The sequence below is a fragment of the Pelodiscus sinensis genome, chromosome 17 (assembly GCF_052426305.1).
Source record: "Pelodiscus sinensis isolate ZL-2025 chromosome 17, ASM5242630v1, whole genome shotgun sequence".
Taxonomy (NCBI): domain Eukaryota; kingdom Metazoa; phylum Chordata; order Testudines; family Trionychidae; genus Pelodiscus; species Pelodiscus sinensis.
In genome coordinates, this window is record NC_143068.1 from 22,326,438 (window position 1) to 22,340,948 (window position 14,511).

At 48.9% G+C, this 14,511-nt stretch overlaps 1 protein-coding gene across 3 annotated transcripts in view; it reads left to right on the forward strand.

Annotated features, from left to right (window-relative positions):
• Positions 1–8,228, forward strand: part of PTGIS (prostaglandin I2 synthase) — a 49,089-nt gene extending 40,861 nt beyond the window's left edge. For all 3 annotated transcript variants that reach the window (XM_089769687.1, XM_075901225.2, XM_089769686.1), the window contains 2 exons: positions 6,925–7,076; positions 7,923–8,228. In XM_089769687.1, the coding sequence (XP_089625813.1) occupies positions 6,925–7,076; positions 7,923–8,067 (297 nt within the window). In that variant the 3' untranslated portion in view covers positions 8,068–8,228. The remainder of the gene's footprint in view (positions 1–6,924; positions 7,077–7,922) is intronic.
• The last annotated feature ends 6,283 nt before the right edge of the window (positions 8,229–14,511 follow it).

The window sequence follows — 14,511 nt, forward strand, 5'->3', positions numbered from 1 at the left end:
GCAGCGATGGCTGGAACCCTGGGCCCTTTAAATCACTGCCGGAGTGTTGCGTGGTGTGCTCTGGGCAGCACTGAGGGCTGCCTAGCCTGAGGCCTGCCCCTTCTGCCAAGGCCTCTCTTCCCCCTTCTCCATCCAGCCTTGCTCAGGGGCCCAGAAAGGCTATCGGCCCTGCTGAGCACATGACCAGCTGGGCCTATCGGAGAAAGCCATAGAGGTAACCAGGCCTGGAGCTTAGAATGGGGTGAGCTAGAGTCTAGGTCTAGGATCACAGAATGCCTGGGCCTTTAACTGAGACCGGAGCTGAGGCTCAGAACCAGGCTTCAGAAGCTGAATGCCAGAGCCAATGGATGAGCTGGAGAGTTGGTGAGAAAGCAGAGCTGGGGTGACAAGGGTGTGGGCGGAGGTGGGCACAGGGGCAGGCAGAGAAATAGCAGATGCAGGAAGCAGAACCAAGCCAGGTGCAGGGAGGGAACATGTTGAGCATCCAACCAGCATGGCTATTGCTGGAGTAAACAGCGGCTAGTTCCCCCTCTCCACCAATCAGGAAGTAAAGTCAGTCTCTCCCCTCTCCTCCCCCTTAAGATCTCTGTGTCCAGTGTGTTGCTAAGAGACTGTGCTTGCTGCAGCTGGCTCCCTAACAATATTTGATCATTCTGTAAGTTCCTACATGGGGAAGAGATTTCTGATAGCAAACAGCTCTTTAATTGAGCAAAAGAAGGCATAATTAGATGAAGCATAATGAGATCTTCCTGAGGCATGACAAATTCAGACAAGAAACGAGACACAGATTTTTAACAGAGGTTGATTAGTCACTGGAATGACTATCTAGGGGTTTGGTGGATCTTCCATCATTCAAAGTCTTTAAAATCCCCACTGGGCATCTTGCTGAAAGACATACTATAGCCCATGAGCTATGGCACCGATCATCCACTGGTGTAAATAATCATAGCTCCATTAGCTTTACTGGAGCTGTGACAGCTTATAGGTGAGGGTCTGTCTCATGGGCCCTAGGCAAGAATTATCTTACTGTGGGGGGAGTGTCCTATGGCCTGTAGTATACAGGTCATCTGCAAAGATTATCATAATGGCCTCTTCCGGCCTTGAAATATAAGAATTAGGGATGTAAGTGACTAATCGACTAGTCGACTATCCGATAAGCAAAAGCTTATTGGATAGTCGACATATTAGTCGACTAGTTGCTTCCCCCCCTTGCTGCCAGTATCACAAAGAGGCAGCAAGGAGGGGAACGAGGAGGATGCTGGGGGGAGCCAGCATAAAAGTCAGTTCCTCCCAGCTCCAGCTCTGTGGGACGGGGTAGGGGCACAGTGGTGGCGCTTCCTCTTTGAAATACACAAGAGCCCCAGCAGGAGCCTGGGGCCAGCGGGATCCCTCAGTGACCCCAGGCTCCATGTGAGCACCTCTTCTTTGAAATCTACAGCGTTTCTTATGCATTTCAAAGAGGAAGTGCCGCATGGAGCCTAGGGCCAGCAGGGGACTCTGACTCACTTTCCCCACTGGCCCCAGGCTCCACGCAACATTTCAATCTTTGAAATGCACAAAAGTATTAGTAAAGTTCTCCTGTGCAATTAAACGAATAACTATGCTTGAGAAACTATGCTGGGAGTCTTGTCTATTTCAAAGGCGGAACGCCACACTAGTGCTTATTGACTAATCGAATAGTCGATAGAAATCCCATCGACTATTCAATTAGTTTATTAATCGATATTTAACATCCCTAATAAGAATCAGTGTTTGCTGGAGTTACATAGTAGTCCTGCCAGAGAAAACATGCTACAGGTTGCAATGCTATCCAAGAGTACTGCAAGGGAAAACTGAACAAAGAAGAGCTCTGACTCTATTGGCTATCATAGGGAGAGGGGGCAGCAAAGCTTGGAGGAGCGAAACAGCCCGACCAACTTATCTTACTTAGTGCTGCAAACACTTCTGTGGCAGAGACACTGCTCTTGTAATCGCTGGGAAATGAAGTGCTAGAAAGGTGTGATTCCAGAGACGTTGCTGCACACTGTGAAAGCCTAGAGACCAAATGTGGGAAAGGATCATCACAGCATGTCTGGCACGTTTTGTAATGCTGTTCCCGCGTCAGGTGTCAGTACATTGATTCTGCAGAGCAATGCCTGCCTCCAGTTGGGTAGCTTAGCTAGGCTGGGTCCTGGCAGCTCCCTATTGCTTCTTATGAACCAATGTTTTCCCATTCGAGTTTCCAGAACATGGCCTCAGAATATTGGCATTGTTTCTGCAGATACAAGGAGGCCAAGACTCATGCTACTCCTTGCTAGGGAAGCGGTCCCCTGCAACCGTTTTCTGACTGAAGTGCACTTCCCTCCAAGATCACCCTGAACCCTGCTGGGTGCCAAGTGAGAGAGACAAGCTGATGTCAGAGTCCAGTCCACTGCCCCGCCATGGAGCCAGAGTGAAAAATGCCATTCGTGTTACTGATGCACACTGGGGAGCCTCACAGAATAGTTCCTCTGTCAAGTATGGACACCACAGAGGTGTTCCAATCAGTACCGTTTGTTTGCTTGCTCTGAGGAGAGTTAGCACTAAGTAAAGTTCTCCCGTGCAGTTAAATGCTTGAGAAAGACTCCCTTGATTCCCAGCAGGGCTGCCTCACACCTTTCCTTCTGCGGGATGTAGGTATATGTGCTAGAGTACACGTCAATGTGGGCACACAGTGGAGCCGACAGCCTCTGCAGCCCCCTGGACAAGGTGGCGAGGTAGGGCTTCCAGAAGGGGTGGGGCCAAAAGCAGCCAGTCTTCAGCACTGCCCAAAACATGGCACTCCCCCTCCTAGCCCTTACCACGGCCCGGAGCATGCTGCCACTGCTACTACAGCAACAACGGCAGCCAGAGAACCAGGACTCTTTGAATCACCAGGCCCCAGGGCAATTGTCCCCTTTGCCCCCATCCATTGGCAGGCCTATGGGCACATATCACTCTTGCCATGTTACACATGGAGAAAAGAGATAAAGAGATGAAGTGATTTGCCCGAGGTCACATAGTCACTAGCAGAGCGAAAAGTAGAACCCACATCTTCTCATTCCTGGAGTGGTGCCCTCAACGCTGGACCAAGCTGCCTTCCCTTAATGATTTTTCAGAATTTGTCAATACAAATGCACAAATTTAAGAGTCTTAGGCTAGTCCATTCTCCTCTACCCTTGAATGTATCAGGTATCCAGGGTCAATTCCCACAGTCTCTATTTGGGGAAACCCCCATTGAAGGAAATAGGTTTGAGCCATATGAGCAATTCTAGGACAATCAGCTGGTGCCCTAATAGGTGAGAAAGATCAGCCACAATGGTGGGTTTTCCAGTTGGATGATTATAGGCCCTTTAACCATTATACTGGAATACGCAGATACGGAGAATTCCAAGCGGGAACAATAGACCAGTGAATGATATGTTTGCATTACTTTGCATGACTGGAGGTTTCCACATGTGAGTCACCAAGATGAAAGCACGCAGTCACCATGGTTGTCTGCTCTGCAGGCAGGCAAGGTTTAGAGAAGGACAGATGTTTCCATGATTTCAAAGGAGAGCACTGGGAAATGACTGGGTTTGTTGCCAGCTGGGTGGGATCATTGAAAACTCCCCATTTCAAAGCCAGTATGGAAGAAACTCTTGATTGTGTCTGCTATGGTGGATCACCCTGCACCCACAATTCAGGTCTCCACGTACTCCACCATGAGCCTTTGTCCATTGTCTCTATGAGGAGAGAAACTTGTGCCTCTTCCAAGCCTCATTTTGTGCCATTCCCAGTGGAACTTGGAACTGCTGGGTCTGAGGTTTCACACTCAGAAGACAGAGGTTCCCCCAGCACTCATGATAGTCAGCGATGGTTCTCTTTCACATTAACAACCTTTTACAAGTTACAGTAGAAGATGAATGATGTATAGCTTATTTTGAAAATGAAGAAAACCGTTTCCCCTCTTGCTCCTACAACATACCCAATTATTGAATGTCGCACTGCAGCAGGGCAGGGGACACACACTTCGAAGGTTAGAGGTTGGTAACCTCCAGTCCTGGGGGAATTCTGCAATTTTACTGTGGCTCCAACTGTAACAGTTGCAGAATTCCTCTAGGACTAAACCTCCCATCTCCAAACCCATGCTGGTGTTCTTTGCTCTGTTCTCCCTCTCCCAGTCTATACCACGTTCGTTAGAAGACAACTGTCCTCTCATCTCCTTAAAGTCTAGTTAGGTGGCCTGAGATAGGGAAATCCATATCTGTACTTTCCTCGGGACATCTTTTTTTGGAAAGCACGTCTCATCATAGTCTCCCCTACTTCTCAGAATCCATGAGGAGTCCTGTGGCACCTTAAAGACTAACTGATTTATTTGGGTGTCAGCTTTTGTAGGCAAAACCCACTTTGTCAGATGCATCTGGTAGTCTTCAAGGTGCCTGTCACAGGGCAAACCCACCACCATGGTGCCTCCTGCTGGTAGCACAGGGAATTAGCTCTTATCTGCCCACTGGACGCCTCCCTCTGGCTGGTATTTCTTTGTGTCCTCACTCCATGCTCCACTTCTGGACCCGCATCACCCCCGGACCACAGCATCCGCTTCAGGACACTGCCCTCTGGCAGTGCCCACTACGGTTGTCTTCCACCCCCTTCTGAGGGGTAGGTGTTTATCACCAGTCTGTGTCTCTGCACTCTGAGGTTCTCCCCTCCCAGGGAACCCCAAATTCCTCTATACCCACCTTGCCTCAGTGACCCATTACCAGTCTTCATCTAGTCCGTTACAGGGGCAAACTGCAGTCTGAAATGGCCACCCATCATTAGCAAGGGAGTGTGGACCTCTTTCTAGCCTGACTCTCTCTCTACAGCCCTACTACACTCAGGCCTTGCCTCAGGCCTCCAACCTGGGAGTGGAGCCAAACCAGAGCTTCCCCAGTCTTGCTCTGCCTCAGGAAGCCTCCCTCTTCCCTGGCAGCCAGGTCCTTCCTAGGGCTGCCAAATGGTTTCAACAGATATACCAGACACACTTGACATTACATCACAATCTACATTACATCTTATCTAGAAAATACCGGACACTTATATTTTCTCATTTATATTTTCCTCAATTTGTTTTCTGAACAGAAAGCTCAAATACTGGACTGTCCAGTTCAAATCAGGACATCTGGCAACCCTCGTCCTTCCTGTTGCCCTGCTAGAGCAAGAGTGTCTCTGTCTTCTCCTCACTCCCAGAGCTCTTATTTATCCAGCCCCCAGCTGGGCCCTAATGGGCAGTATCTGCCTGAGCAGCAGGCTTTGCTCTCAGCCCTCTCCCAGGGCTGGATTTTACCCTTAAAGGCAGCTGCTCTGTCACAGTGCCACAGGACTCCTTGTTGTTTTTATTGCTACAGACTAACATGGTTACCCCTCTGCTACTTCTCAGAGTATCTTCCAATTGGTGTATAACAAGCTTAGTGTTTTCCTCCACAAGAGCATTTCAGGTGATCTCAGAATACCAATGGAGCGTCGCTCTCCACCCGATTACCTTCTTTAATGCCAATCTGCCTACAGGTTTCGGTGGACTGGTCTGGATTCTTCTGGATCCTGCCACCCACTCAGCAGGGTGTATCTTCTTTATTTTTTCCTCTGAATTTATTTGGCAGTGCCTCCACCCCCCTCACTCCTTCCTGGCAGGGTCACCAGGGCAGTTTGGGAGGAAAATTCTAACCACAGGGTAATCCCCATTTACTTGCCAGATAGTTGGAGACTTCAAAAAATAACACAAACACATACAATATATTCAACACAATAATTATATTAAACAGGAAACAATTATAACGTAACAGGGTAAAACACTATTTTTAGGTTCACCGGTGCCCACGCTGCTAATACCTGTGACTTTTCCCAGTCATGAGACTCGATGTAGCAAATGTAAGATTAGTGTCCTGTTGGTACGTGTACTTTGTTGGGGCCCTTGATGACCTACGACCACAAAATTCTCCTCTGCAGTGGTTTAGCAGTGTGGCTGACTGGGTTCAGTACAGTCCAAAGGACTCACAAGCGGGAGAAAGTGGTAAATCCCTCCACAGGTTTAATATGCAGCAGGTTATAAAATCCCCAGACCCTTGCTTCCTGGCTTGAGGACACAGTTCAGGGAGTAGGGGGTCCCCAAAACAAATTCCCTGACTAACTAAAAGATGGTGCACTCACAAACTCCATGAATGATCCTCCGGCTCAGAGATGACTCTGGACTCCTCAGTCACTGCAGAGGGGCTGATCTCTGCTAGCAGGGATCCTATTCAGGCAGGAATCAGGCTGCTTTGGTGCAGGGCTTAAGGTGCAGATTACACAACTGTACTAACATCCAAACTGTCGTCTCCCGGCCCAGCGCCCAGACACACACACAGCAGGCAGAAGCCCTGAACTAGCAGACAGAGCAGAGCAGACCATGTGGTGACTGGTCTCACCTAGGGAGCGGGAGGGCTAACTCAGCCTGGCTGGGGAAGTTTCCCAGCAAACTCTACAAACTGGGAATCATCAGTGAAGAAGGAAAACCCAGCTGAGGGATCTTGCTTTCAGGTCCCTAGAGGCCAGTTCTCAGGGGGGACCCTGCACGCAGGCCTGGGCCTTACCAGCTTCCCACACAGCCAGTCCTTCCCTTGCCCTGGCTGACTCCAGACTGACTCAGAAAAAACAATGGCCGTTCCCCTTTCCTGAACTCCCTGGGAGGGGCAGCTCACTCCCTATTCGTTGCCAGGCAGACTCTGAGTTTGCCTTGGCTCCCCCTCCCTACGAGGGACAGTGTGCCTCTCCCTGAGCTGCCGGCAGACAGAACCCCAGGAATCTAGGTAATCTCCTTGGGGGTTACACCAATATACAGCACGTGGTTGTTTCTGTGTTCAGAAATAGCCATCTAGTCCTGTGGGACAGAGAATAACTGGGTGAGGGACATGTGTTGTTTTTTTTCAGAAATTTAAATACGACAGATTCCTGACCGCAGACAACACAGAGAAAAGGGATTTCTATAAAGGTGGGGAAAGGCTCAAGTATTACAACATGCCATGGGGAGCAGGAATTAACACATGTATTGGGAAGTACCACGCAGTCAATAGCATCAAACAGTAAGTAAATGCAGAGCGTCTATGATACTTAATTATTCTGGCCACTTGTAATTTTAATATTAGGGATAAGAACCTTCTTGTGGAGTTACATGAACCTTTGACCTCTAATGCCTCTGCCATATACTTTGTATGAACACAATACAGGCTGAGATCATTTGTAAACACTGTATCTACTCCTCCATACATATAAACTCTTTTGGAAAACCATCTGTATTTATTTTTCAAGTATGTATTTTTAACACCATAGATTACAAATCTCCAAATAACTTGTGAATTAGTTATTTATGCTGCATTGTGTACTGTGGTGGTAAAGTGGAAATGCTTCCTGGCCCCTCGCTGTACTGTAACTTCATACATATGCTGCACACAAAAAAACTAGATCAAAAGAATATTAAGACTGTAAAGTCAAAGTTATATTATGGATGCAAAACTTAGGAAATTCCAGAATTAAGTTTTCCATTGCAATCTACATTGGGCCCCATTGCATGCATGCATTCTGATAAATCTTTAATGCTATAATCACATAATATTTTGTCAATTGCACTTCTTCAAGTTGTACAATGTATTTTCCCTAATGTTATTCATGGAAATGAGTAAACCATTTTTTCTGAAACTTTCCAAAATAATTCAGCCTGTGGCAGGCAGCTGGCATGGAAAATTCCCACCCAAATGGTTGAAGTATGGCAAAGTCATAAACTGAAAACTGGGTGTTAATAATGGGAAGTATCCAGCAATCTTAACTAGAGGAAGAACTACCAGTTACCTCTTTATTTACCTTCTAAGCATAAAAACTAGTGGATTGTCAGTCTCATATATGTCACTAAGCTGCTCATTTTATCATTTTAGGTTTGTTTTCATCTTGTTAACCAATTTTGACTTGGAACTAAAAGATCCTGAAGCAAGAATCCCAGGATTTGACAAGGGACGATATGGCTTCGGAATGTTACAGCCAGAGCATGACATCATCATTCGATATAAGCTGAAAGACTAGTACAATAGCAATGGCTTCCCTTCCGCCATCCAGCTGGCTGGTTCTCAATCCAAGCAGTATATTTTGGCTTTATTAATTACTCCATTGGGCTGGGGTAATGGTAGCAGTTAGAAAAAACATTACCAAAATAAAAGTCGCCATTGTGTTGGCTTTGCACCTGCTAGCCTGCAGCATTAATGCTATTTGACTGTACAGATTGGGCCTCCCTGATCTGGCACCCTTGGGATACGAGGGAGTTTGCTGGGCCAGGAGAGGTCAATTCTGGCCCCTCTGCTAATGGACTCCAAGCTTTCCTGGGCTTCAGCAGCAGAGCTGACCAGGCTCTCCTCCTAGCTGCTGGGCTCTGCTGCATGCCTTGGTCCCCAGGCCAGCCCCGTTGCTGGCCCCGCTCTGCTGCTGGCCCCAGTGGCCAGCCCCATCTCTTCTGCCAACCCTGGCTCCACTGCCAGTCCTGGCTCCATTCCCAGCCCCAGTTTATGACCCCAGCTTGGCTGCTGGCCCCGGCGTCTGGCCTGGCTCTGGCTCTGGCTTTGGCTTCACTGCCAGCCCTGGTCCTGGCCCCAGCTGCTGGTCCCGGTTCTGGCCTTAGGCCCACCGCCAGTCTCCGTTCAGCCACCAACCCTGGCCACTGGTCCGCACTCATCAGACTCCCAGCCAACAGGGCTCTCTGGTCCAGAGGCTCTCTGGCCCAGCAACATTCATGATCCTGTCAGACCATGGATGTTGCTGGACCAGAGAGTCCTGGATTAGAGAGGTTCAACCTGTAGTTAATAAGGGAGCGAACTGTTTGTCATGGAAGCACAACGCAAAGGAGAATGTAGCTGTCATAAGCTATAATGTATATCTCTCAAATCAGTTTTGCACATGCATGGAATTCCAAGGGTTGGTCTTCCTGACGATGGGCATGAGAGAGCTTTGGCAAGGAAGATACTCTTGAGTGAGGCAGCATCATTAAGCATAAGTACGGCCTAACCAAAGTCACAGTCCATTTTCGTCAATTTCACGGGCGTAGTATTTTTAAAATAGTAAATTTCCTGATTTCAGCTATTTAAATCTGAAACTTCATGATGTTATTATTATGGGAGCCCTGATCAGGAATGGAGTGGGGGGTCACAAGGTTATTGTGTGTGCAGGGGATTTCAGTATTACTACTCTGTGCTCAGAGCTGTCCTAACCATAGGATGGCTCAGGGCAGCTGCCCCAGACCCTGCGCTTTGGGGGACCCGATGGTGGCTGCCTCAACTGTCTTATGGATGGGGCTATCCCCCATGTTAGATGTGAGGCACAGGGAGGCCTGAGGGTGCATCGAATCACAGGGTTGGAAGAGACCTCAGGAAGTCATTGAGTCCAACCCCCTGCTAAAAGCAGGATCACCTTGGGGGCCTGGCATAAGGTTGCAGGGGTCAACCCCCCCCTGCACTCACAGCAGTGGTGGGAAGCAAAGCAACCCAGTAGTCTGCTTTGCCACCATCTACCAGCTGAATCATTCTATTTCACCCACTCCACCACCCCAATGGTTTGTCCTGGGCTTCCTAGAGAGGACCCTGACTGTGCTGCTGCTAGTGGCTGCGTCGTCTTCAGAGCTGGGCAGCTGGAGAGCAATGGCTGCTGGCCACAATCCCTGCTCTGAGGGCGGAGCCACTGCCAGCAGCAGCACGGAAGTAATGATGGCCTGGTATGGGGCAAAGCTGGGCTCTCACTCAGCAGCCACCACTCGCCAGCCTTCTAGGTCTGAAGGCAGCAATGCAGGGGTCGGAGTGGCATGATACTTCTGTGCTGCTACTGGCTGGGCACTGCCTTCAGAGCTGGGTGCCCAGCCAACAGCCGCTCTCTGAAGGCAGTGCAGAAGAAAGGGGGGTTGCTAACAGTCTGGCGGTCTAGTGGCGTCAGGCAGGCACTCTACTTGCCCTGGCTCCATAGGGCTCCTAGAAGCAGATGTCACATCCTGCTCCTAGTCACAGAGCCAGCCAGCAGGCTCTCTGCACACTGCTTCCACCCATTGTTGGTCAACGTGATCTGCGGGGAATGGGCAGTGTGGCACCACCTGTTCCTTCCCCCCGCAACAGGAGCTGCCCCACACTCCAACACCCAGCCCCAGCCCTGAGCCCCCTCCTGCACCCTAACTCCTGATTATACACATTTATAATACCGATTCCATCGTCCATATTTTATATTCAACCTTGTAATAGCCCTATTAGCTACTGTCCTTTGCCTTCTTCGAGCATGCCATTTAAAAATCCACATTCTGGCTGGAGAAATGAGTCTCAGTGATAGCTGGGAAAAGCACTTTAATGGAGCCGACCATCTCTCTCTAATCGCTACTCCATCTCAAAGTCTTTAGAAGACTAAGGTTTGGGCTGACCTCAGGAATCCCCAAACTCACAGCTCTCGGTCAGCACAGTCTGGTAAGGAGACACTCAGTCACACAGAAGGCCATGGATCCAGAGAGAACCATGCTTGACCTATAAGCTCGCGACTTAATCTAGCGCCTAACATCTAAGAAGTAGCCTTTGTCCTTATGTGCTCCCCCAGAGCTCTGTGTCTTCGGCACTGAGATCAAGAGGACCCTACATAATGGCTCCCCTTCTTTAAGGCATTGTCCTGTCTCATTGGTGAGAGAGCACGGAGGGGGATTGGAGAGGTTTCTGAGGACCCAAGATCTGTTAGCCATTGTGGGAATGGAGAGGGCTGGGTTACTCTACTGCTGCTCCAGAAAGTGTGTGCATTGAGGCCAGGACATACACCCAAGCAATTAGGCTGTTCCCTTGGGCTGTGGTGTGTCATGGAGCATGCTGCATGGGTCCTGGAACTAGAGGTCTGGGTGGGTTGGAGGGGGAAGGATGCTGCATCACCCCCTGGCTTGAAGTGGTTTCCATTATACACAGGGTTCCCAGTTTGGTACAATAGCTGTCAGCACCCCCACTATAAAAATGGTTGCAGCACCCCTGCCATGCTGTCTGGACCTCTGCCTAGCTGTCAGGAAGCTGCTAGGTCTGCCTGCTACGCTACCGCCAGGGAAGTGTCATCATCACCATTTTACAGATGGGGAGCCCAGGCACAGAAAGATGTGACCACAGGGTGTCTGTGTCGGTGCCAGGCGCTAAGTAAGCCTTTAGAGCCCCAGTCCATAGCCTTCACTGTCAGACCTTCCTTTCTACCCTTCCCAAAGGACAAGGATATTTGAAAGCAGCCTTTTGGCCGGGCCTAATCACTCTACATTCTGATTCATGATATAGCACAGCCTACAGTGCTTCCCAACCTGTGGTCCGCAGACCCCTGGTGGTCCGCGACAGTACTGCAGGGGTCCATGGAAAGTTTAAAATAAGGTTTGGGCCCACCGTGTAATAGATTTTAAAACGGGTCTGTATGCTCAGAAAAGTTGGAAACCATGGGAAAAGAATATGGTTATGTCTATACTGCACCCTTTTTGCGCAAGAAATATGCAAATGAGGCTGTGTGGAATAGCATCAAGCCTCATTTGCATAATTAATGAGCACCCGCTTTTTGTGCAAGAGGGCTTTTGCTCAAAAAGGAGCCATCTACACAGCTCCTTTTTGCGCAAAACCCCCCTCTTGAGCAAAAGCTGTTCTTTCAGAAAAAATTGTGGAAGAAAGGCTCTTGTGCAAGAGGGTGGTTTTGCACAAAAAGGAGCCATGTAGACAGCTCCTTTTTGTGCAAAAGCCTCTTGCGCAAAAAGCAGGCATTCAGTTATGCAAATGAGGCTCAGCAATATTCCACGCTTAGCCTCATTTGCATATTTCTTGCACAAAACGGGTGCAGTATAGACATAGCCTATGAGTGCTTAAAAAAGGAAAAGTGCCATTAACGGATCTAGATAATGCCCTGTCAATTCAGGAATGTTTCCCTTCAGGGCATTAACTATGGTACCTAGTCTCTGACTGTAATCCTTGTAAAAAGAAATGATAAAACCAACGTGTGTATACATTCACCTGAACGTTGCAAAAGGAGAAAGGTGATCAGCTTTCATTATTTTGATCAGCGCTACTTTAAGTAAATGGAATGATTCTGTTGAAAAAGATAAGATGGTGAAATGCAAATTGAGTCAGGAGCGTTGGAAGAAAACGGGGCATTTTTCAGGGAAAAATATTGTTTAAAATCTTGCAAATTAAATGCTAACTACTGACAGGAACTGGGTGATATGTGAAGAATGTTTGCTGCCCACCACTCTGAAATAGTGCATTGAAGTAACTGGGATCTGCAGGTACTCAGAATATCATAGGATTAAGGGAATGGCTTCAATACAGGGGATATTTTTTGGTCATATTAGCCAGAAAGTAAAGATTCCATTTGCTTCTTCTTCTCCTCTCCCTCCCCAAGTAAAACCTCACATTCTAAAATAACCAAGAGATGAAAAATGAGTTTGCTCAGAGTCACAATCCTCTGAATTGCTGAAGGCTTTTCTTTTCTCTCTCTCTGTATATAAAAAACCATTTCCTGCGGGATGACAGAGTGACGTCATGTGTCACTGTGTGTCCCGCAGACCCTCCCTCCGCCTGCAGCCCCTTCCTCCTCCCTCAGGCACTTGGCCTCCCCACTCCCCTGTACTCAGGGGAGCCACGAGCCATGCGGCCTCCCGCATTGCCTATCCCTTGTGCTTGCAGGGTTGGAGCTGCATGGCCTCCGGCTGAATCCCCCAGCATCTGGGGGGTGAGCGGGGGCTGCTGAGGCAGGGGGAAGGGAGGAGAGCTGGAGCTGGAGCTGGGGCTGATGTGGCCTCGGCCCTACCCAGCAGACAGGGGGGAAGAGAGAGTGCAGGAGAGCTGGCCCACCTCCCTGGTGGCTGGGGAAAGAGCTGGGCCTGGCGCGTCTTCACCCCAGCCCCTCCTGGTGACCGGAAGCAGGGATAAAGGGCCATGGTGGCCTGTCAGCCGATGGTCAGGGCAGTGTGTGTGTGTGTGTGTGTGTGTGTGTGTGTGTGTGTTACCGAGAAAAGGTTTAACGTCTGTGTCTTTACTGCTAGGACTGGGGTCCCATCGCGGAGGGCAGCCAACAGGCTGACAGATGCCCCAGAGTTTATAGGAAGAGCTTATTACATCTCAGATTTCAGCTGCTAGGATACAGGATCCCTTCGCAGCAGGCAGTCTAGGGAAGACTGAGAAATGCCCCAACGGATCTGTCACCTGGGAGTGACAAGATCCAAAATGCCCAAGCTCTTCCTATACCTGTCCCTTATGACCGGCTGAAGTTCTTTTAAATTGTGCTTGGTTCTGTTACAGCAACTGTAGGAGTCAGGATAAAGCTTAAACAGTTACAGGTTTATTAAAGAAGCTTATAAATCATATGGTTACAATGGCTATTGCTCTATTTCTTAACTACTAGCAAATATAGATCTTAAAAATGGTTACAAAGAAAATAAAGATAGAAAGTAAAAATAATGGTACCAAGTAACAGCTTAATCTTTAAAGAGCTCTAAGTCTATATGTACACTTAAGACAAAGAACCACATCCAGGTACAATTTTTACCCCCCTCTGTGCCTCTCGACTCCAGCGGGTCAAGCCAGGGCCGGTCCCTCAATTCCTAGGAAAGACGAATACGAGGTGGGCATCCCCTCTGGAACCTCGGGAGATCAAACACCTAACTTGACCAGCAGATAGATGGTAGATTGACACTCAAAGTAAGTGTGCTGCTGGACCCATCTTTATACCCATAGGGGCCCGTATCCTCTTTCTTATCTAAGATGCCAAATTGTACTGGTCTGTCTTTGTGACGCCAGTTCTTACAAGCAAGTTTTAACTTAATTTACACTTGCAAGAGAGATAACCTTGTGAGTACTGGACATGTTTTTACTGGGTGAGAGATTCCTCCCCCCGCGGACGGCTATGTGTTCGTATCAATATGGGTTTCAGTCAAGGGCATTCCTCGGCCACCTCTTGGTCAGCAATTGGCGTATCTCTGTTTACAGCCATTCAGGGTCACTGAGCTGGCATATCTGGGCCTTCTGTTCAAGTCTTTTACTGCTCTGTGTGCCCTGCATGCTCCAGGCAAGCAAAGATGGATGTTACAGAGGGGTTCCTGTCTGGCTACATGGCCTCAGCCTCAGAGGGGACAGGGAGAAGAGCCAGGGCCAGGGCTGGGGAGGCCTTGGACCCACCCTGGTGGCTGGGTAGGGGGGAAGAGATGAGAGTGCAGGAGTGGGGAACTTGGGCTGCCTGGGCCCTCCCTGCCTGAGAGCGGAGGTTAGTGAGCATAGTGAGCAGATGGGGCAGCCCCTAGTGTATTTGGAAGAAAAGATAACTGATACTTTTTCATACTATTATGAGTGTGACAGGGTGTATCGACCATGCACTGAAGCTAATGGAGTTTCCTTGGCCCAGCTGGCTAAAGGACTCCACCCCCACAGCCCTGCTGGGCATGCTCCAACTGGAGACTGACTATAAAGGTTTCTGGAGCAGCTTAGTCAGGGATGACTGCTGAAGGGGAAG